The 23,029-nt window shown below is 38.7% G+C and overlaps 2 protein-coding genes across 3 annotated transcripts in view; both read right to left on the bottom strand.

The window, feature by feature from the left end:
• The window catches only part of osbpl9 (oxysterol binding protein-like 9), a 34,032-nt gene extending 19,480 nt beyond the window's left edge, over positions 1–14,552 (bottom strand). For both annotated transcript variants that reach the window (XM_055057451.1, XM_055057460.1), the window contains exons 1-4: positions 14,402–14,552; positions 12,223–12,273; positions 8,338–8,416; positions 1,133–1,209 (exon numbers count right to left, since the gene is read on the bottom strand). In XM_055057451.1, the coding sequence (XP_054913426.1) occupies positions 1,133–1,209; positions 8,338–8,416; positions 12,223–12,273; positions 14,402–14,512 (318 nt within the window). In that variant the 5' untranslated portion in view covers positions 14,513–14,552. The remainder of the gene's footprint in view (positions 1–1,132; positions 1,210–8,337; positions 8,417–12,222; positions 12,274–14,401) is intronic.
• Positions 14,553–16,110: 1,558 nt separating this feature from the next.
• Positions 16,111–23,029, bottom strand: part of abl2 (c-abl oncogene 2, non-receptor tyrosine kinase) — a 30,447-nt gene continuing 23,528 nt past the window's right edge. Inside the window, 1 exon segment of the mRNA XM_055051634.1 lies at positions 16,111–21,239. Within this exon segment, the coding sequence (XP_054907609.1) occupies positions 19,438–21,239 (1,802 nt within the window). The 3' untranslated portion in view covers positions 16,111–19,437.

Below are 23,029 nucleotides of genomic sequence, written 5' to 3'. Positions count from 1 at the left end.
ATATTCATCTCACTGCATTTGTAAGTGGTTTGGCAACATGTTACATCGTGCTGCCTCTCTCCCACCATTTTGAAAGCATATTTAATAGTTAACTTTACAAAAAAGCTGCTTCTGGTGTCAGTTTATGGGATGAGTTGTTTCCATTAAGTCTTTGGGTTCAGTTCTGCTTTCAAGCATTAAGGATTAAGGTCTGCTGTAGCAAAATATTTTCTTTTTGCTAAAGCACAATTAAATCTCAAAGACTCAAGACAACATCTGTGCAGCTGTATTGGCTGCTTTTCCAGAATAATTAAGTAAAAAAGTTTGAAAAAAGATTTTCTCTAAGCAGCTTTAGCAACTCATACTGACACTTCGATCTTTGCAGATAGTGTGACTGCAGTGTGTGCGCTCCAACAATGTATCTGCAGAACCCTGTGTGTAGGAATGAGTCAATTTATTTTTAATGGTTCAGGGTTAAAGTGACGAGAAAATGAAACACCTTTTTGCACATAATAGTTCCCAGCAAACCCAGCAGTGCTCTGATTTGCAACAAGTGTCACAATTTAAAGGGCAAGACTCTGCTGCAAATTGATTCTGCCTTGATCCAGGCAGAATCTGCAGGGTCAAGGCAACTGGATCATGGAACTTTTCCTTAAAGAGGAAAAGTTAATAGAAGCTGGAAGGCATTGCAAAAATATTGAATTAAGGAATTAAAAATTGACTTTTTCATTGATTTTGGACATTACGTTCATGATCACCAGCTTGTTAAATTCACCACGAGTGATGCAGGATAACAAGGCCTTGCCAAGAAAATCTTTTTCCCTTGATTTACATTTTAAACACATTTTTGTGGTAGTAAATGTTTATGAATTTTCAATCATAAATTGTATGTAGCCCAAAAGTAAATATTAAGAAAAAAATGAACAGACTGACATTTAGAACTCACAGTTATGTTCATCCTCCAGCTTCATTTCCATCCTGAACTTTGTAGCCGTATTGTCATACTTAAAAAGTCACAGCTTGTTTGGTTTAAAGAAAAACTGCACACACTAGTGCTAACAGGCAAGTGAACATCAAGGATCCCCACACCAATGTTGATTTTGCTTGTCAGCACACAGCCATATGCATACAAACAGGGTGGTTTGCTACGTACCCGGAGCTGGAGGGTGTGACGTAGGATGGTTCCCTCTAAGGCGTGGATCCACTTTTCACGTTCGTCTGCATCTCGAGCTGAAGGGAAAAGTGTACAGAAACACACCCTGTGAGCCATATTTTCCATAAAGACAGTCAGATCAGAAGCTGTGTTTGAGTCAAACATAAATGACAGCAGGACACAACACTGAGATGATATGAACACTGGGGAACACTGAAATGAAAAGAAACTATAGCTGACATTTACAAGATCCACTTTGCATTTTCTAGCTCCTACTGCAGAAGAACATCTAATCCCGACACAGACTCCTTATGGGGAAAAAATCTATAAAAATACCAAATGCAAATTGTCAGAATATACCAACCTACAAATTATAAAACATGAGCTTCACTATCTGAACCGAAATAAAGTAGTAAAAGTAAGTTTCTGATAAAGCAAAAAGTTATTCTGGTGATGTATGTGAATGGCAATAAATTGCATGGAAAGGCCTAAAGTCATTCTAATCTCTGTGTTGATTTCCAACATTTATCCTTTGCTTTCATGAAGAGGCTGCAGCCTCTGAGCAGAAAGCAAACAGGCCAACAGTGACATTAAACAGGGATTCTGTGGAAGCTGTGGTACATGCAGGGCTCACTGCACACCCTTCCTGGCTACTTCCTGGTGTCCGTTTTGTCCATTTTTTATGGATGTCAATGTTCTCAGGACATTTTATTAGACAGGACATATCTTACATATGCGTCTTTCATATATTTGTAAAACTGTACATCCAAGGCAGCTTTTATCAGGCTTTTCCACAAGCAGGAGGTTGTCCAATGTAATAAAACCTCAACGCGAAAAGCTGCAACCTGCTCCCAACACTGGCTAGTTAACTGCATACAGGTCACTTTTCACTCAAATGAAAGCAAGACTACATCAGATGAATGACTGTGCAAGCATGGAGGCTGAGCCATGCTATTGCTGAAAAGCTTTTAAAGACATTAAAAGGCAGCTGAGGCTCACTCCAATCCACTTAGACACTGCCTCAGTGGCCTCTCACTTTCCCCCTTTGCCAAACAGACTCACCAAAGAAGCAGATTAGGAAAGCTAACGTTGTTTAGCTGCTATTCATGGCAAAGATGAGACAGTGGCACTGCCATTCAAGAAAAACAACGACCCAAGCTCCAGGAAATGATCTTGTCTGTGTTTTACATCCATTCTACAAATTACTTTCAGAGGTAGGTGTTTGCACTGATGCTCTAAGTAGCTAACCACCTACATGAATGCTGTCGCCAGAAACAACAGCAACACGAGAAGCAACCCCACTGACCTGAAGAGTTACTTATTCAAACAGATTACGAGTCATTTAAACATTTGCCTGATGACAAGCCAAAGATTTCTAACTTTGACCTAACTATCCAATAACCTGGTGAACGTTTGTCAACAGATGTAGGTCACACAACCACCTAAAATCCCACAAAGATATAAAAATGAAATTATGTGTTTTCATTGTTGTCCTGTGTAATAACAATCAGGCATTGTATGAGCAGAAAAAAAAAAACTAAAGTCACCAACCTTAGTATTTTTGCCTCGGCAAGACACCAGCGCTTTAAGGAGTCGCTTTAAATCTGCAAGAATGTAAGGCGGTCTTAAGGCTCAGCTGCAATAGTGCCATAACAGAGGACTGTGTGCAGAGTAAACCCAATTACTCTGGGCTCTGATGCCCCTCTGATAAAGATAAGTACAGCGAGGCTTTCAGAAGAACACAAAGTAAAGTGACTGTACAAAACATGAGAAGCTACTGTGTTTTCAGTCACAGTTGCCTAAAAGTAACAGTAAAACTGTGGCTAAATTATACAAGATGAACTAAAACAGAACATAAAATACTGCGAAACTGCAGGAGAAATGAAGAATACTCTATAAACCTGAATGCTGCACTAAATCAAGCTCTCATTGTCAGAGCTTGGCTTCAATATGCCCTTAGAGTAGATCCCACTTCAGTAAGCAGAACGAGGAACAGATACTGCACAGACACAAAAATACATCTTAAAAGGGTAGGAGTTTAATGTCACTTGTCACATGATGCAACTCATCTCACCTTAACTGGCCAAACACTCTGGCATGATCTAGACCACGGATAGAGCATTACACCAAATTTACAAATTCAACACTTGAAGAAAAGACCGTTTACACCAAACAGATAAACCTCATGGTGGTTTGACACGCATCATGCATCATATGGTACTTTACATATTCGCAGTTTAATGCAAGGACAACACATTTCTGACAGTAGAAGTTGTACTGATGTTTATTGGTGACATGGATTTGTGCTGCATATCCTAGGGTAACAATTCTCCAAAATATATATATTTACCTTAACAAAAGACTCCTGCTAGGAGGGAAGCAGCATATTTTTTCCCTCAGCAGGAACATATGATGCGTCGTGAAAAAGACGATGCTAAACATCAATATGGTTGATTTGTTTTCCAAAGTTAAAATTTAGCCATGTCAGTCTAAAATCGTTTAAAGCTCTACTTTGAAAGCATCAGATTTTAAATTACTGATGTGCTTATAGTGGTCTTTGGCTAAAAATTGAAATAAATTAATTAAATTAAAAAAGAGTTTTAAGGAGTTATTGTTCTAAGGCAAAACCAAATAAACCACAGCTCCATTGTGGTACAGCTGTGGTATAGATATGAGGAGCTCCTGCTGTTGTCGATATGGGGTTTATATTCAGATGATGTTTAATTAATATCTGTGAAATCTAAAAAGCTTCTCTGATATGGAAGTAATTTTAAGTTGCATGGTGCAAGTTCTGCAAAGGGCAATGTCATCCAAGACAAGCCACAGCATGTACTGCTCTTACAAACTCATCCAAACCAACCAATTAGTTAAGAGCATCAGTAATGACTGACTTATTGGGAAAAAAGCCTTTAACTAAATGAGAATGGCTGAGCTTCTCATTATATTTGTTTTCCTTTTAAATGCTGCACTCTTTTTCATGAAGGTCCTTAATCAAAAAGAGCTCTGCGAGTCATGCGTCACTTTTCTTTTTCCTTCTTCCAGGTCCGGACAAAATGTGACCCAGTTTCAAACCCTATATTTCTACTGGAGTTTGGACACATTTCAAACTCAAATGTGCAAATTATTCACATTCCTTAAACCTTTCATATTACAATTACAAACCTTAACCTATTTCACTGGGATCTCATAGAATACAGCATATCCACTTGTTGTTCCCAGTCAAGATAACCTAAAAACAAATTGATAATCTGTAGCAAAACTTCAGAAATTTTCACCTGTAGATGTGCAAAACTGGGAAAACAAACCCAAGAGGACTTTCTGATGCAGTTGAAGTGAAAAGTGACTCATTGTTGAAGTAGAGGGGCTGAATACAAATTCAACCACACATTTGAGAATTTTGTATGCAAGAGGTTTGGAAAACCATTCATCTTTTTCTTCTTATTTCATAATTATGCATTGGTTTGTCACAAATTAAATATGTTGACATTTATAGTTGTAATCTCACAAAATGTGAGAGTTCAAAGTGTATGAGTACATCTGACAGAAACATACAATTTCTTGGTGAACTATAAGCACTACTGAAAGACTAAAGAGTTTTGTCAATTGCTTTGTCATGTTTTTGTGCTTTTAAACCAAGTTGTATGTCGCCTGATGAATATAATGCTAACACTTGTAAACAGTGCTTTTCTCTTGCAAGGTCCCTTTTGAAAAACAGATTGTAGATCTCTGAGGTTTTTATCTGGTTTAAATAAAGACTATATGCAGATGCATACTGAACAGAGTACTAGAAAACTGAAAAGAGTAAATTAAATATGGGTAAAAGACATGACAGAGATCTGAACTTGGTCTGACGCTCTGGAGATGACAGGAAGGAAGTGACAAGGGATGGTCAGGTACAACAGAAAAGACGAAGTGAGCAAAGTGCAAAGAAAGTAGAGGCCTTTCAGGCATCTATGATGCACCGCGGGGGGAGCGGCCCTGATGAATTATGGATGATCCTCTAAATAGCAAAAGAACTGGCCAGCACAGTGGCCTGCAGGTTCTAAAAGATATTTCACCTTGTGATAGACTGCAGCTTACATTATTCATATGTGATAAAATAAATCTGAACACTTAAAAACTCAAGTTATAATGAGTTGAACAACAGCATGTGAAAAGGAAATTCTGCTATCGGTCTGGATTCTTTCTAAACCATCTTCCTCGTTCTCTCTGCAGTGCTGCTGTCCTCCTCCTCACACAGTCAATACCTAAAACACCTTACCCACGCACCGGCCTGAATATAATAGCATAGAGGAAAAAAATATATATATATATATATAGACATATACACTCAGACTGCGCTTCCATCCTAAGAGACTGACTGCATAACATGAGATGACTGAGACTCCTTTACGTCAACAGGGAAATCTGCTCCACATCCTGTGCACTGCTTCATGTCCGTACAAGCTCCAATCTCATGTTCCACATTCATTAAGAGCTACTTTCCATGCTCATCTTCCAGTGGCCATGGGCCAGACGATCATCGGTAGGCCTGATATTTACAACGGTGGCATTATGTTGTTGTTTTTCAGACAAAATGATGAACAGAATGTCATACGATATATTGTTTACAAAGTTGATACACTCATGAAATGAGATCGCTTGAGTGCTTAGACTCTGATAGTAGTAACATTGCACCAACTTATCAGTCAGTGACAGAAATCTGTAAATTTTCCCTTGATCAGTTCTGACTGTTGGGCAGCAGGTCAAATACTGAATATCTGAATTTTAATTTAATAAATGTGTCCAAATGCTGGAAATGTTGACATGTTTTGTCTATGAACACATTAAGAACCAGCATGTTTTATGCATTAAAAAAATAAATAAATCAGCTAATTTAGGATCATATGCTTTTTGATCTATTAACCTGACAAATCTTGTACTCTCTTCAATTTCTGTTTGGTTCAAAATTACTTTGTCTCAGAAAACAGTTTAGAAAACATCCAAGAAGGAAATGCATGTCATTTTTCTTTTTAGGCTGTTATGATTTTGTTTTTAAGATTTTAAGGTTGAATTAAAATGTTTACACAGATTCAATAGGATATGTTGCTGTCCTTTGTAAGGGTGCTGTAATCAGAGAAGCTAAATTTCAGTTTTTTTTTTTTAAATATCTGCTAATACAGAGTTAACTTGGTCCAGTTGTCACATTTGTTTTGCTTTTAAAAGGCTGCTGCTTAAAACATTTTTTAATTGGGGGTTTAAGTTAAACAGTGATTCAAAACAAGATTTTCCACCTTTCAACAAAATGACCTGATAACAAAATTGTTTTGTAAATGCTTCTTATCATTTGCTAAAATGAAGTTACACCAAGTGTATCCACAAAACTTAAGGACAAACTGAGATGTAAGATGAATTTAAGTGAAACAAAGTTATGAACAGGTGATTGTTATGTTTTTAAAGGGTTTCCAAGTACTGTTTTTTTTTAGCAATCAACACCATTAGCGCATCAGAATTTTGGATAATGTCTCCCCAACAGGCTGCCATCATTTCAAACTCTGTATTACCAATGGTCAATCAAGCTTATAAACTTAAAAGGATCAAATAAACCAACTATTCTATTCAGTTATTGTTCCTGTTACTGATAAAACTCCTCTATCTTGCAGTAGTTTCATTCTTAGATACTCTTACTTTAACAGTCTGATACAACTTTCAATTTATTTGAACAAATAGACTAAAACTCCAGTCTGCAAGAAAGACATTGATTTAAAAAATCTGTATCAGGCAGTTGAAGACCGCTTGATGCCTTACTGAAGTAGCACCTCGTTATAAAACAACAGCTGTACTTTCACTGTGATCTGAGCACCAAAATAAAACAAGACCATATTGAGAATGATGAGGCAAATTTTCAAAACTCACAACATTCACTTAAATTACACAGGACTCCATCTGAGAGGGACTACAGCATAAAAACAAAAACTTCAAGAATGATGATCTTTGTGCTACTTCCACCTCAAGATGAATCCTCAAGTCTCAAAATATGCATGCAATTTGCAAGAACATTGTTTAGCACAGCTAACAGGCATCAGTTATCTTGTCCTAAATTAACCCGGTCTGTTTCTGTCTGCCATTAACAACCAACTTAAACAGCCTGCTTCGCTATGCTCTAAATCGTCCTTCAGCCTGGGCCACAGACCAAAACACCCAAGAGCAACAGAACATTGCGCTCCACCCTGACTCCCCATCCCAGAAGACAAACAAACAACGCCTCCTCCTCACTGTCCTTGTCCCCCGCCGCTGGCATGCATTCAGACCATGAGACGTGCACGCTTTCCTTCTTACCCTTGCGTTTGTAGAACCACAGCATACAGCTTCGGAACACAGACATGGGACAGGGCATGGAGGAAGTGAGGGAGACGGGGGCCCATGGACCCTCGGGAAGGAAGTGAAAAGAGGGTGCTGGGTGTGAAGGTGATGGCAAAATGTATACAGATGGACAAATGGAAGGGCAGTGATGAAGGAAACTAAGAGGAACTTAGTTAAAGACCTGACAAAGCATTAGGGTTTGGAAAAATAAAAAAAAGAAAACAGAGTGTCTGCAGTGTGCTGAACTGGACAGCCTCAAAAAAAAAAAAAAAAGAAACAAAAAGAAGGGAAAGACTGACAGAACAGCAGGGGCAGGTTTCTTTCCTTTGGGGTGAATGGTTGTTCAAAAGTGAGCAGCAGCAGCAGTGGTGCAGAAAACAGTGAGCAGCAGCATCAGCAGCAGCCAGAAGAGACCTGAGCTCAGCTCCAGGCTCAGCACTATTCCCTCATTATTCCCACAGGCTCAGCTGTAGAGACACATGAGCAGCAGTCTTCCTCCACGGTCGACAGAGCCGGAGAAAAGGAAAAAGGATTTACTTGCTCAAAAGCTCCTGTTCATCTACAAAGATATGCCAGTCTGACCTGAGGGACTCAGGTCAGACTAGAAAAAGAGGAAATTGCTCAGACAAAACGCAACCCGCTTCGACTCAGTATAGATGCCTGTGCGTTCACGCGTTTCCTGGCTTTAGAGCAATCCAATCCAAGTCTTTAGAAGGTGGGGAGGGAAAGAGGAAAGAGAGAGAGAGAGAAAGAGAGAGAGAGAGAGACGGACTAAATGAAGAGCACAGATGGATGCCAGAAAGATCTCAGAGAGCGAGGCAGAGAAGGCGGCTTGAAGGCGAGGGGAGGAGAGGACACCTCACCTTGAAAGTGGAAAGTCTTCTGGTCCACAGTGATGGTGAATGTGCTGTCGTCCTCGTCATCTATGCCGATCACAGCTCCCTGGGCACATAGAGAGAGGAACACAGGCAGTCATATAATACTCCACTTTCCATTCCTAAACTCATGCCCTCCCTCCACATGTCCCAGCAGCCTTCTATTAGCTCCTATTACTCAATTAACCTTCTCAGCTACACACTCTTTCCTACTAAAAATCTTTAACTCTTAACTGTTTTCCTCTCTCATTTCTCTGCGTATGAATGCAGCCTTTTGGAACCTGGCACGGAGAAAGAGAGAGAGAGAAGGGATTTGGGAAAATGAGGGAGGAGGAGGAAAGCAGAGGTAGGGGGGAGGAGTACAGACAGTGGCAGAGAAAAAAAAAAAAAAAAGTACCGCAGGGATCCAGCCCACTGGCTGGCTGGGACATTCTATTCTGCAATAGGAACAGGGCAGGTGTGACCCAAAGCTAAATAATGTACAGGATCGAGCACCATTGGAAACGGTGGATGAAATTAAACTAGAAGGTTGTTGAATATTTTTGAAATTTAGGTTGAGTTAAAAGAAAATATGTTCACTTTTCTACAATGTTTCACCAAAAATAAACGTCTTAAAATGTAAAGGGTATGTAACAAATGTCTTGAATTCACATAGCAAGACCTGGAGGTCCCATTCATATGTGTAGAAACATTTACAAATTCAATTAAATACTTTCCAATTCTTTTGTAGCTATAAGAACAACACAGCTAAATTTAATTTATGACAGCAAGTGGCAAAAGGTTATGCGAGAAAGCCTATTTGATTGCACCAAGTGTTTGACTTTGGAGCAGTGTCTCATTCTGAGCGAGCGTGTGGTGATGGTGTGGAGAGGAAAGTCCTCTTCAAGCATGTTTAATCTGCTAAAAAAAAAATAAATAAAAAAATCACAATGAATGCTGTGACTATTAAATAATTTGAAAATGTGTGGAAAACCAGCCCCTCGTGAAATTAGCTTGTTTTAATGACAGGCGTCAATCAGTGTTAGTCCTACGTTTCTGTGCAGTTTAAAGATTCTTGGAGTTAGACTGAAAACTGAAATTAAACAAGTGTATTTAAAAGCAAAATTAGGCTATTTCATGGAGCTTTTCTAAAGAAAAGTGTTACGACTAGAAACAACATTTCACACCTCCAAATTCAAAACTTGCATATTTAAATCTAAAATTAGCAGCCTACAGGAAAACCGGAATTTTAAAAAGTATCTAAGCAATAAATTAGTTCTTCCTTCTGTGGAGTAGTTAAAAATATTGTCTCTAGTGTTAATGGTGAGTATCAAACCTTTGCTACAGCTCCAACTTAAAACTTTGTCCCAGGAACAAATGAATACAAATTACATTGTCTATTTCCCAGAAACTGCAGAAGATGCTTCCTCCCATTTACAAGAAGAGACAAGATTTGAAAGTGATAAAGCATGACCAGCTTTTAAATGTTGATGCTGAACTTTGACATATTCATTTACAAAGTAGTGTCAACACAATATGCAACATGAACAGGTTCAGCTGAAAAAGCTCAACAAACTTCAGTGGATTGGCTGATTGACACACCACAGCCGCCGACATTCTGCTTAATGTGATCTACGCTCCTGTACACAAGCATTTTAAATAGATAAAATTAGATTACACAACATATTGACTAACAAACTAATCTTTGCGCACGGCACCTCGACACCAAATAACTGACATAATTCTCAGAGATGATCAGACTAAAGCAGAACACTAAACACTAACACAATGAAAGTGGTGAATATTTTTGATTTAATTAAATCATTGCCAATACTCATTGAGATTAAAACAAGTGAAGATTGGTGAGAAACAGCCATCATTCACTTAATAGTAATTCTTGCAAGACTTAAAACTTGGTAGCGTGTTATATCAAAACAAAACAAAACAAAAAACATCCTCATGTAAAAACATTGAAAGTAGTGAAGCATCTGCTGCCATCTAGTGGATAAAGCTGAAGCATGAAAACGCTGCAGCTTGCCATGGAGACTGTTGAACAAAACCGGAATAGCGGGTTAAGCCGGAATGGTCCGGATATCCTGGCTCAATTAAACCTGGATTCGGTTTCACAAGAGCAGCACCACATAGTTACACTAACGATTGGTCTGGATCAGGCTAACAGCCAGGGTTAGTTAATCCTGGTCTGTTCAGGCAGCGGTCAAGCCGATTCAACCTGTTTGGTCACTGATTTAGTAATTTAAAAAAAGAAAAATCAGCCAGAACTGCAGTCTGACAGAAATGCCTAATAGACTATTTCGCGTTGAGAGTATTTGAAAAATGGGTGAAAAAAAAACAAAGGAGTTGTAATTGAATCAAGTCACTTAACTTGTAGCGTACACTTTACGGATGGATTTTTAGCATTAATGACAATAAACCCTCTTAACTTAAAATAACGTTTACAGCTTAAGATAACTTCAGTTTCGGCATATAACAAGCCAGCAATTTAAGTGACATAATATTTTTATGTGTACTTATTTATAACGTAAACATACCTGGTGCCTCTATCAAGGGACTGCTAATAAGATACATTTTGTAACCTCCGTTACACAACTTTTGCCTTTTGGTTGCCGTTAAGCTGTCTTTGCTAACAGTTAAACAGGAAGTTGCCATTTCAAAATAAAAGCACCAAAACACAAACAGGAAGTTTACCATAGGTAAAACTATCGATAAAAGCGACATCCCGTCGCGTCACCTGTTCCATTATTATGTGCAAGAAGTTACCTTAACACATCCTATTGCTTCAGATCATCTGTGATGCATCTTGAGCAAAATCGAGCTAAGTCCAGACACATGAACAGTATTTTTAACTGCTCATTTAAGTATGGAAAGTAAACATGTGTAGCCACCTTCTAATGCATGGGTGTCAAACTCTAGTCCTTTAAGGGCAGCTGCCCTGCAGTTTTTAGATGCCCCACATGTACAAAACACTAGAATGAAATGGCTTAACTACCTCCTTCTTGTGTCAATAAATTCTCTAGAGCCTTGCTTATGACCTAATTATTCTATTCAGGTGTGGTGCAGCAGTCACATTTAAACGTTGCAGGGCAGTGGCCCTGCAGGACTGGAGTTTGACACACGTGTTCTAATGTCACTAGTACAGTGTAGTCAACATTTTATTCACACACTTCCCAAATACGGCAAAATGTTATATTTAATCTCTCATTAGTCCAGTCATGTTTGTTCTGTATGAATATAAGATGCATTAAAAAAAAGATGTTAATTAAGCTGCTATCAAATTCAGATTACAATATTGACTTCCACTGGTCATTTATAACTTTAAATTTGACCTAAGCAAATGACAGGTGCCTCATTGAATGGTATGGCTGTGACATCTTTAGTTAAAAGTTGTGCTTAGAAAAAGTATAGTTTAGGCAAATTATGTATTCAGTTGCTAGTGTCAGTGTTTCCTTCTGGGAGTATAACCTACTTCAATTCCTCATAATCTTCCATTAAAACATGTTGCTCGTTTGGTCTGCGTACGCAATTTATCTGTTGTAAAATCAGTGAAGCAGGGATTGGTCTCTGAAGAAATCTGTGGACACAAATTCACCTGACTCACTTAAACCAGGCTTGACATAGTCACACCCCTGAAACCTTCCTGAAACGAGTCAGGATGAACTTATGTTTTGTCAAGCCTGGCTTTATCTCTTATCCTGGATTTCTGAATCCTGCTTTTAGGAAATAGCCCTCTAAACTGTGGGGGGGTTTTCTTGATGCCCAAAGCATGTTCTTTTTTTCTTCTTTTTTTTATAAATACATATAGTGGAAATGCAGTCCAACATGCAGAGACAAAAAAAATCCATCAGCCAAAAGCAAAAAGACTTTTAAGTGTCTTACTCTGAGTCGCACGCAGCCTCTTCTGGATCCTCGCATCATTTTGTCCTTGGACTGTAAAACAAGAACAAAAACAACTTACAGCATTGGACAAAAACTGCAGAATTTTAGATTCCATTAACAGATTTTCAAACCTGATTAACTGCTTGGGTTTGTTCATTCAAATGCACTGGGTGTAAGCTATACTGAGGCACTCTTGTTTCCAAAAGCCAAGAACATTTTCCTTCATACCACTCCCATGGTTTAAAATCCTATTACAATTTTTCTCAGGCGCTTTGATGCATTTATCACATCACTATTAAAAAAAACAGCTAGTGCTTTTCTCAAAACAATTAGCACACACTTCAAGACCTATTTGATAATCTGCAAAAGTGAATCACTTACTCAAAATAGATAGTTCATTCCTCAAAAGCAAGTATTCTTGTCAATAAAGTGTCATCAAAATAAAAAGGCCACCATCAGTCATTTCTAAGATACCCTTTGTTATGTTTTTATTATTACTGTTCACTCTGGAAGTGTTTCCCAATGCAATAAAAATCACATTTTCTCTAGACAGCATTAGACATTATTTACACTGAAATCTGAAGTCTAAAGTTACAGTAAGTGAGGTAAATGAGTATAAGACACTGAATATGACGCTTCACATTTTTACTGCATACCGTGGCTACTCTAACTCCTGATTTGTTCACGTTATTGTCAAAAAGCAAAGTACAAACAGCAAGCACACATCCTTTGGGTAAAGCTGCGCACAACTGGCAACAATATCATCAATGGAAGCTGAGGTTCACCTGAGAGAACCTGTTCAATTCCTGAGACATTTTCAAGAAAGGATCATAAATAAAAACCCTCAACAATTTTCTTGATAGGTTTCAGCAACTACTACAACATTTTTGTTTGCAGTTACTCAAGCAAAAAAAAAAGAGAGAGAGAGAAAAAGAGAAAAAAGACTGTTCAGCGTTCATTAAAATGATTTCATACAACTGACATGACCAAATTATAATGCTATGAAATAGCATAAAAATGCATGGAAACAATTGATGCAAGTCGAAATAAATTAGCTGTTTTTGACACTGTCATAACTATTATCATGAAAGTTATATTTTTTTTTTAGTAGAAACAGAGATAACGGTTGCATTTTCTTTTAAATTAACTTAATTAGGTCATCTTAAGAGCTCTAAAAATGTCTGTGGTCCTATTTACTATGAAATTAAAATGTAACCCAATCCAAAATAGCTATACTAAATAACATCTTAAATGTAGCTAGATAAACTTGTCAATTAAAATATCACCCAATAAACTCCACATTAGAGTAAATAAAATAAAAGTCAAGGAAACAATATATTTATCTGTACGTACACCCAATATTTATTCCTTTTTTATCAACAGATCATCACATTGGGCTGTAATATTGTTTTAGTGTCAAGCCTCTAATAGCCCTTAGTTTCCAATCTGTAGTGCTATTTTCCTAGATATAAAGTTGAACCTGGCTTTTTTCTTTTTTGTCAAATTGGTTTGTCCCCATTTCTGCCATGCAGTAGTTTATATCTTTATGTATTCAGTGTCCTTCTTGAAGTCAATGTGGTTCTCTGTGTTCAGAAGGTAAAAGGCTGCCTAAGGAACTTTCTGAGCGGCAAGGACGAATCTGATAACTAATCGGTTCACAACTCCGACGTGATCTGAAATTATGAAACTTAAATCTAAACAATAAGCGCACTGAAATGAAACTGATCAAGAAACTAACTAGCCTCTCCTCCCACCGTCCTGGTCGTTAAAGACAGAAGTCTCTATTAAAATAATGAACAATGGAGTATTTCCAAACCAGTGAGTGTTGGACTTTTAACTCGTTATTGAGAACAGATACCTCTTCACCAGCCTCATTATGACTGACTCTGGCAATGGTTTTTATTGCTGCCTGTATTGCTGCTGTTAGCCCTGTTAACCAGCTGCATTAGCGGAAGTAACAACCGAACGCTCGACGTTACTCGTCAGTTGCTCCTCGAAGCTCACTGCGATTAGCCAACGAGCGTTTCAGTCACCAGGTAGACCCGCCTCTTCAAGCCAGCTGATACTCCCAACTCCTGACAAACATAAGGCCTTGTCTCACTTCTGTTCAACAACCAGCGACATGTTTAACCGTCGCTCGGCTCCTCTAACCATTGGCGAACAGTGGAATTGAACGTACCGTGTAGTACGACAGGAGCCCGGCGTTGTAGTCCAAAACAAACCACCGGTACTGCCAGCCTTTCATGACGTTAGTCCACTTGCTTAGCGGCCCCTCCATGATGGACGCCATCTTTACAACAGGCTACGATTGGGGAGGAGCCGCATATGGTGAGGGCCAGGATGCTGAGGAAGAGGAGGGTGGGGATGATGATGATGGTGGTGAGACCTCTTTATTATCCCCGGGGATATCTCATCTGTTTCCACATTTTAATAAAAGTGTGCAGAGCGATATAGCTCTTAATAATTACAAATCAAACTTTAAATAACTTGCATGTTCTGAAATACTTTGAAGCAGAAATGAAAAACTTTGACTAAATTTTTAAATTGACTTTGGCAAAAAAAAAAAAAAAAAAAAAAAAGGGAGGGGGGGTAATAAGCGTTGAAACAAATTCACGTTTTATTGCAAAAACATAATCACAAATTTAGAAAATTTGCGAACATTATTACAGTGGGGGAATTGCACACTAAGATAACTGCTTATTACATTAATGATTTCACTAGTCAAGTTTATTTCTATATCACATTTTAGCAATGAGAAAATTCAAAGTGCTTTACATAATATAAACACAACCTGAGAAACAGACAAAAACATTAGATTGCAGTGGTAAGCTAAAGAGAAGTAATGAAAAGTTGCAATCCAGACTAAAATGATTTTTGAATTTATATTAACATGACTTTAAGCAAATAGGTTTTAGCCTTAATTTAAAAGAATATTGCATTTCAGAATTTTTGCAGTTTTCTGGAATCATAGAACTATAAATCACATAATGCAGGCTTTCCATAAGATTTAAGTTAGTAAGTGGTTTTGGTCCAATTAATCATTTCTGTATTGATTTGGCCATGTATATTATATCCTGCTGAAAATCTATTTACTTTATACAGTAGCCTGTATAAGTCTCTGATGACTTTAAGGCATCAGAGATTATTAATAATTTATTTAAAGCCTTTTTACTTGAAATTAATTGCACCAACCAGTGCTGGTGCAGTGTGCTGTATGTAAAGATATGTTTTGGGTTTTTTTGTCTTTCATTAGGTTCTGGTTGATGCTAGTCTGGCCTAATTATGGTTAACATTACCATAATTAGTCTTCAGACTGGTCTCAGTCTGAACTCCAGACTTATTTAAAGTCCCATCTTCCTCTGTTACTATAAATAAGCAGACAACCTGATGCTGACCACTCTTTATTGTGCCTTTAAAATAGCATTAATAATGCACTAATGTTGCATTTTGTAAATTTCATTTTATTTCATGTCTGGTTCTTTGCTTGTTTTGAATCTTCTGCTACAGCTGTCTGCAGATCAATCCCATTGGGATAATTATATTTTACTACTTACCTATATAATTTCATTGAAATAGGAATTTGAAGAGTATAGTATATAGGTAATTACTTGTACTAATTTTATTTTTGATAACTCTACTTCTTTAACCTATAACTTTTAAGCACACAGAGTATGCTAAACTGTAAATGTAATCATATTCAAAAGGATTCAATCTAAATATCCATCAGAGTAAATTTGAGTCTGTATAATAAATTTGTTGATTTCCAGTACAGTAAATATCTTATCAAAGAAAATTTCCAATTACAATACTGTCTATTCAAATACATTTTAATGTTTTGTTTTAAAAGAGCTCAGTCTGTATACATTTTAAAGAAATTATACAACAGCATTCATCAATATCTTTATTATTTACAATAGGCTTAACACTGATAAGCAGAACTTCACAGTAATATAATGTGAGCATTAAATAAAAAAAACAAAACAAAAAAAAAAACACAAAATATATTTTTGTACAATAAAAAAAGTCATGTTAACATTTTATCCCTGTTTAGATTCACATATTCCACTCTGGTGTTTTTGTGTTAATTTTACATTGCACTCATCCAACTGAAGACGCGGCCTTTGGTATAATGATGTGAACGCACGCCTTTTAGAGATAAATCCCAAAAATAGAGAAGACAGGAGAAAAGAAAAGACACACTGCATAAAAGATCAACAGATAAAAACAGATGACAATTAGCGGAATTGTAGTGGTCAGATAGGAAAAATATAGAGATTTAAACATGTAGGATCTGAAGGAGGAAAAACATCATGAACAGACTTATTTTCAATAAGGCTTTTCAGAAAATTGCTCCATGGTGACACCACAAAACAAAGTAACCAACACAAAGCAAGCCAGAATGGCAGTCATTCAGAAATATATTTATACATATTCAAATTTGGATATTCAGATTGAGACAAAAACAGCAGTTTGGGTTTAGTGCAGCGTGGTTGTGTGTATCATTGTTTATGCATTAAAAGTGTTTGTAACAAAAAGAGCACCTTTTGGTTCCCAGTTTGCATCTGACCATTTAGAAATAAAATGAAACGTAGTGATGATCTAATTATAATTCATAATGGAAGAGCAGACATTCGCTGTGATTTGCTGCAATCATTGTGTCCTTTACATATTTTTCCCCTACAAAAAGGCACCAAAAATGATGAAAAATGTTATTTAAAACTCACAGTGAATAGAAATTAAAGTTTTATCATAAAGCATCCCATTTCCCCAAAGATACAGGTGGATTAGAATGAAACTCATAAAACACAATCAAGGCTAACTGAAATGTATTTAAAGAGTTATGCAGCTCGGTGCTAATAGATTCAGTTGTATATATATGCCATTTGTTACTCAACTGGTGAGGGCTTTTCCAGTGTACATCAAGGTGAGAACCGAAGCAACAAAACCAAATCATGTTTGAAAACTGCTAGAAGTGTGTGTGCTGTGAGTGTTCATTAAAAACAGAGCAGCTGTCTTCAGACTGGTCATATTTAGAGTATGGGCCTGCAAGTGTAAAAGAAACATGGCACTGTAGGAAAATAAAGACAAAAGTCAAACATTTGATCAGGATCAGGAAAGAGGGATAATACATTCAAAGAGATCTCTCACATTTCTCTTTAAGCCATCGACACACATACTCTTTTTAAATCTGAAGAAATACATGAAAAATCTCCATAATTTTCCTCTCAAAATATGCTTTGAACAAAAATAATTTAGTTAAAATTCATACATTCTGAAAAGCATTTCTCTCTCCAAGTCAAATAAATCCATGTGTCACTCATGTGCTAAAGACGTACTGCAGTTTAGTCTGGTGAGAGTTCAGTCCTGTGTGACAGGTGTAAAGTAGGTCTCTGCACTCATTAAATAATCTGAGGCACTGGGGCCCTACAAGGCTACAGGGAATCCAGCACTGCCCATCCTGTGAAGGACACTTAGAGAAAACATGTCCAGGTCAACCTGCTGCCATCCTGTGCTTGCCACCTCCCAACTGTTATGTGATCTGAATGTAAAGGGAAAAAAAATAAAAAAATTGAAATATTTCCGGGATGTCCAGGATTTGTCACCATCTAAACCTCAGCTACATTCAGTCATAATGGTTAAATAATGAAATATGTGATTTCCTTTATAGTCCCAATCCAATGTAAGATATTCTTCCTGTCTCACTGATTTTTAAATGATCTATATTAGGATTCGCCAAAGAAACTCAACTGTTGATGGCTGTCGTTGACCTACAGTCTTCTGAAAATAGTGAGCTATGCCTATTTTCATATGAACAGTTTTATGTGGAGTTTAGATTTTTGATTCAACATACCAACAATCCCAGTGTTTTTCCCTTTTATGACAACACTAAAGGAGAAAAAATATTTGCTGCCCCACCCTCATTGTTTCTATGACACATAACTGCTGTGCATCCAAAGTTAACTTTGGCATTAAGACTGAGTTTAGTAGAGAGCAGCTGAAACACTAGTCCCTAACATTTATGATATCTAAAGCAAAGCATTGAGCTGAGAAGTACAGAAAAATACTTCCTCTGTAAACTGGAATGTGTTTCCAGCCCAGTTAAGAAGGAAACAAGCCAAAGTTAAGCTACTATTTTAGCAAACTGTTCCAAATGAAAATAGCAAGCTTTTGTAAAGGACTGTACCTTTATGTATCAGGCCAGATATATCTTTATAAACAAAAGATAAAGCTATGAGTGTTTCAAGTGACAATTTTTAAAAATATTTCATTACCTTAACTTTTAGGTGGAGCAGCCTCTGGGACACAAAACAGATCAGACTTCAGTATCTTGTCTGTCATTAGTGAGTGAAATGTACTGTTCTTTTAAAGATATCGCTCATTTTAGCAGAAGAACCAGGCTGAGATTAAGTCTGGGGAATGCGTGATCTTAATTCACTGGGATCTGTATGTATATCAGGACATACTTAATTTTTTTGTCTTCATTTTGATCGGATTAGATTTCAGTATGAACTAAGTGTCCCTTCAGTCGTTCTAAAAAGTTTTGACATGTTGGAAAAAAATCCCCCAAAATCCTGGCTACTGATTGAGATGTAAATAGAGCTAAAAACTGACAAAGAAAACACTAAATTTGACATTTGAATGCTACTGAATCCTGAAGCTGGTTCCACATCCTTACATTCCCAATGGCTTTAGAAAAATGGCTTATGGTCACACAGTTCCTCACTGTGAAACAATACATCCAGCTGATGGTCCACATACTTATGAAACAATGAGTTTAAGACTGCCCTCAACCATCCCTGTCTGTTCTAAGAATGCAACAGATAAGCAGGGTGAGTTCTTCCCCACGGTTAGCTGACAACACACACAGCTCCTACACTCATTCAGGTGACAAAGAGGCTTTCTGTGGCCAAATTAAAAACTTGTAGCAAAACATTGCAAAGTGTGACTTGAACCACATTTAGTTTAGTTTAGTGAAACATTTCTCAAAATATGTACAGCTAAGAGCAACAACTTAGTGACCACACTGGCATTTTAGGAAACAGGTTTCCGTAAACAATTAAAAAAAAAAAAGTTTTGTAGTGAATTTTGTGAGGTACTGTAGAGATTTATCTCAATCTGTGCCCCAAATAGCTGAACCAGAAACATAAAAAAATCGGAATATACTGTAAGTGATTTGCCTGGTAGTAGAGGTGGTGGTTTGTGTGATCACAGTGGCTACCTCTGTACTACATCGCTAATCTCTTTGATACAGTTGTGCAGGTTGTCCAGCACAGTGTTGGGCCCCACACTGCTCAGGCCCCCGCCTCCAGAAGAAGAGGCCCTCAGTTCCTGCAAGCTCAGCTCCAGCTTGCTCACTGCCTCTCGGAAGGCAAATTTGTTCCTCATTTGAGGGATGCAGTCCACGTAACCTGAGCAGCAGTCCAGCAGCTGGTGGCCAGCGTCCAGAACCTGGCTGCTGGAGGGGCTGTCAGCGCTGACGCTGAGCACGCTGCTGAGGCTCTCGGCGCACTCCAGCAGGGCTTCGCGGCTAACCCTCTCCAGGGGCATCCTCTCCACCTGCTGCCTGGTTCGCCGCAGTGCCACTTTGGAGCCAGCAGATGGTGCTGTTTGTGAAGAGGAGGAGGAGGCGGTGGTAGGAGCTCCGTTGGCCATTTTGGTGGGAGTTGTGTTGGTGCTTGCAGGACAGGAGGAGGATGAAGAAGCAGGAGGCACTTGTGGTGGTGGCACTGATGGTCTACCTGTCGTTGCTCCTCCTGACATTCGCCCTGACCTCTGACCTTTTACTGCGTCTCCGTTCACTTCCACTGGGGCTCCACTGACCTGGTCCTCGTTGTCACAGCTGTAGGACTGCTGTAGACCACGTAGAGTTGGGGGAGGAGGAGGAGCACAGCGGGGTTTTACCAGCCGTGGTCTGTCCCGTTCGCCTTGGTGCTCAGACAGCAGCTTGAAGCGATTCCCCTGAGAGTCCAGCCCAACCAGGTGCACATCAGCTGGGCTGTGCTTCAGCGTCGGGGAGATGAGGACTGGGACTTTGTGGTTATGAGTTGAGGTGGAGTTCTTGGAAGGAGACGACCAACTCTGCTGCCTGTCCAGCCCTCCACCTTCCTCTCTGCTGTCTCTCACCCGAGACAGACTTTCTGATTCCCCGACCTCCCCCCCAACCCCAGGTGCCCTCACCCCTACAGCAGTACCCCGGGGTAGTAGCTTGGCCTTTGGCCTATCCCTGATCTGCGCGGTTCCCTCATCCATCCTCCTCAACAAATTTTCGGAGGGACGAGCGGCCCCGTTCTCCGGCTGAGAGGTTGTAGAAGCAGTTCTCTCCAGAGGCGGCTTTGCGCTGCGGTTCCTCGGTAAAGTCAGAGCCATGCGTTCCAGGTCCGGCAGCCCAGATGACATCGAGGAGGTAGAATTCGACCTGGGGAAAGGTTTCGGTCCTCCAACTATACCACTCTCATCTGAAGAGGCTGTTTTTCCAGTACGAAGCCCAAGGGTCTTTTTAATGAGTCTGGGAGTGAAGAAGCCAGCCAGTCCACTCCAGCTGCTGCCGCTCGTCAGCTGAGAACCAAGGCCCCCGGCGGAAGGTTTCTGTCCGAAAGCGGCCCCACAGCAACGAGACTGGGACTGGGTGGCCTCCCCGTGGGAGTGAGAGGGAGAGGCAGAGAAGCCCCCTAAACTGTCCGACTGGGGCAAGGGTGGAGGTGCGCTGAAGTCGGCTGTGGGTTCATATTTCTTGTGAGGCTGCGTCTCCATCTCCCGGAAGGAACTGCTCCTCTTGGGAGGTGTGGGAAGGTTCTGTTGCACCTGGGAAGACGGCGAAGAGGATGAGGAGGAAGAGGAGGTAGACTTCTTTTTAATGAAGGAGCTAAAGAAGCCAGTTTTGCGGTCTCGTGTGAATGTGCCAATGTCCTGTGCATCCTCCAAGAGGCTGCTGGGAGATTTATCTCGAGGTTGCTGCTTTCTTGGGAGAGCCGGGGAGCTGCTTGATCGGCCGTCCCCTCCGAACAAAGAAGTCCAACCTGAGGAGGAAAAGGAAACAAATAAATTACAATCTCATACACGTCTGATTGAAGAAGGAAGAGATGGGAAGTTATTTTAGTTGATGTCTATACATTAATGTCACTCATTTTACTTAGGGAAAAGCTTTTCTTTCCTCCTCTGGGACTCATGAGCAAATAAAAAGCCTGGCAGAAGTGTGAGTGGAAATTCTGAATCAATGCCAGCTTGCTTGTACACCAATTCAATAATTTACAGGATGTTCACATAACACATTATAAATTAAACATTCTCAAATTAAATCCTGAAAAATTTGAGATCTGACGGATTAGTAATTCTGATCCAACATTTCCAAAGGTCAGCAGTATTCGCTGACCTTTATGCAAGCAGAGCGGTGAACAATTGCCTCAGCCAGATAGCCAAATATTAAGGGATTGAAAACATCCCCACAATACCCCTAAATAATTCAATTTTATATATATTTTTTAAATAAACTGAGCAATAGCCATCTTTCCCATTCATTCAACAGTGGAAAAATAGTTCAAGGGAATTTACAGACATGATCCATTAATGATCATGTCAATCATTATTATCCAAACTGGGAGCTGCAGCATGTCCCTACTATCAATGAGTCCGAGATAATGTAAAATAAAACTGCAAGTTGTGGCCGTTATATTCACAGAAATATTGTCAACTATGTGGTTAAAGCAAATTCAAAATAATTCTGTTACATTAATACAAATACTATGAATCATCCTAAATTACATAAGCCATTATTTTGGAGAACCGGTCACAATTAGCAGTGGTGCTCATTAATGAGTGATGGGAAATACTGACCTAAATTTTTAACCATAGTTTGTGGTTCATTTCAAGTGATTAAATGTGACAATCAGAAGCATTTGTAAGATTATCAGTGGTTTACAATGATAGTTATAGCCCAGCAGCAACAAATAGTGCTCTAAAATTCTGGGTTACTCCATTCAACTGCTGCATAAAGTGATGCAAATGTACTACTAAATCAGCTGGGATAGGTAGTAATCAAGAGAAGGTTTCATGATAATGGAGAAAAAGCTGATATTAACTACAGTTCCAAACTCTTACTTCAGTGGTAGGATCATGTTTTCCACTTTTGGTTACATGAAATCAATAAATGCAGCATGTTTCAAAACAAGAATAAAAGCAAGTATTGTGTTGTAATGCTTCACAGGATGCAACAATTGTTGTGAAGTAACCCTTTCAGAGAAGTACTTGTCGTTGTGAAGATCTAACTGAACACAGTGATTTGTAGCCAAAAATTAAGGGATTGAAAACATCCCCACAATACCCCTAAATAATTCAATTTTATATATATTTTTTTTAAATAAACTGAGCAATAGCCATCTTTCCCATTCATTCAACAGTGGGAAAATAGTTCAAGGGGATTTACAGACATGATCCATTAATGATCATGTTAATCATTATTATCCAAACTGGGAGCTGCAGCATGTCCCTACTATCAACACAGGGGAACATTTAATGAGGTGTAGTGACTTATAAATGCAAACTCATTGATGTCGATTAGTGTATTTGACTTGATACGAGAAAAACATCTCAATAAATCTAATGGGAAATTCTCAGCTAAAAACAAGCAGCGCGTTTAAAACATTACCTTGACCAGGCTGGTTAAAAACAAAACAGTCCCATTTCACTCCTTGCCCCCAATTTATAAAGAAGAGGCTTTCCAACAGTTTTTAAGCAAGCAAATAAAATGTGTATACATGTACTGTATTGATGTAGATATATATATATTTATAGAGAGAGGCACAAAAATCAA

Source organism: Poeciliopsis prolifica, unplaced genomic scaffold (assembly GCF_027474105.1).
Source record: "Poeciliopsis prolifica strain line A6 unplaced genomic scaffold, Auburn_PproV2 SCAFFOLD002, whole genome shotgun sequence".
In the NCBI taxonomy this organism is placed as follows: domain Eukaryota; kingdom Metazoa; phylum Chordata; class Actinopteri; order Cyprinodontiformes; family Poeciliidae; genus Poeciliopsis; species Poeciliopsis prolifica.
The sequence above is the reverse complement of the archived record's forward strand: the minus strand, read 5'-3'. Positions and strand labels throughout refer to the sequence as shown.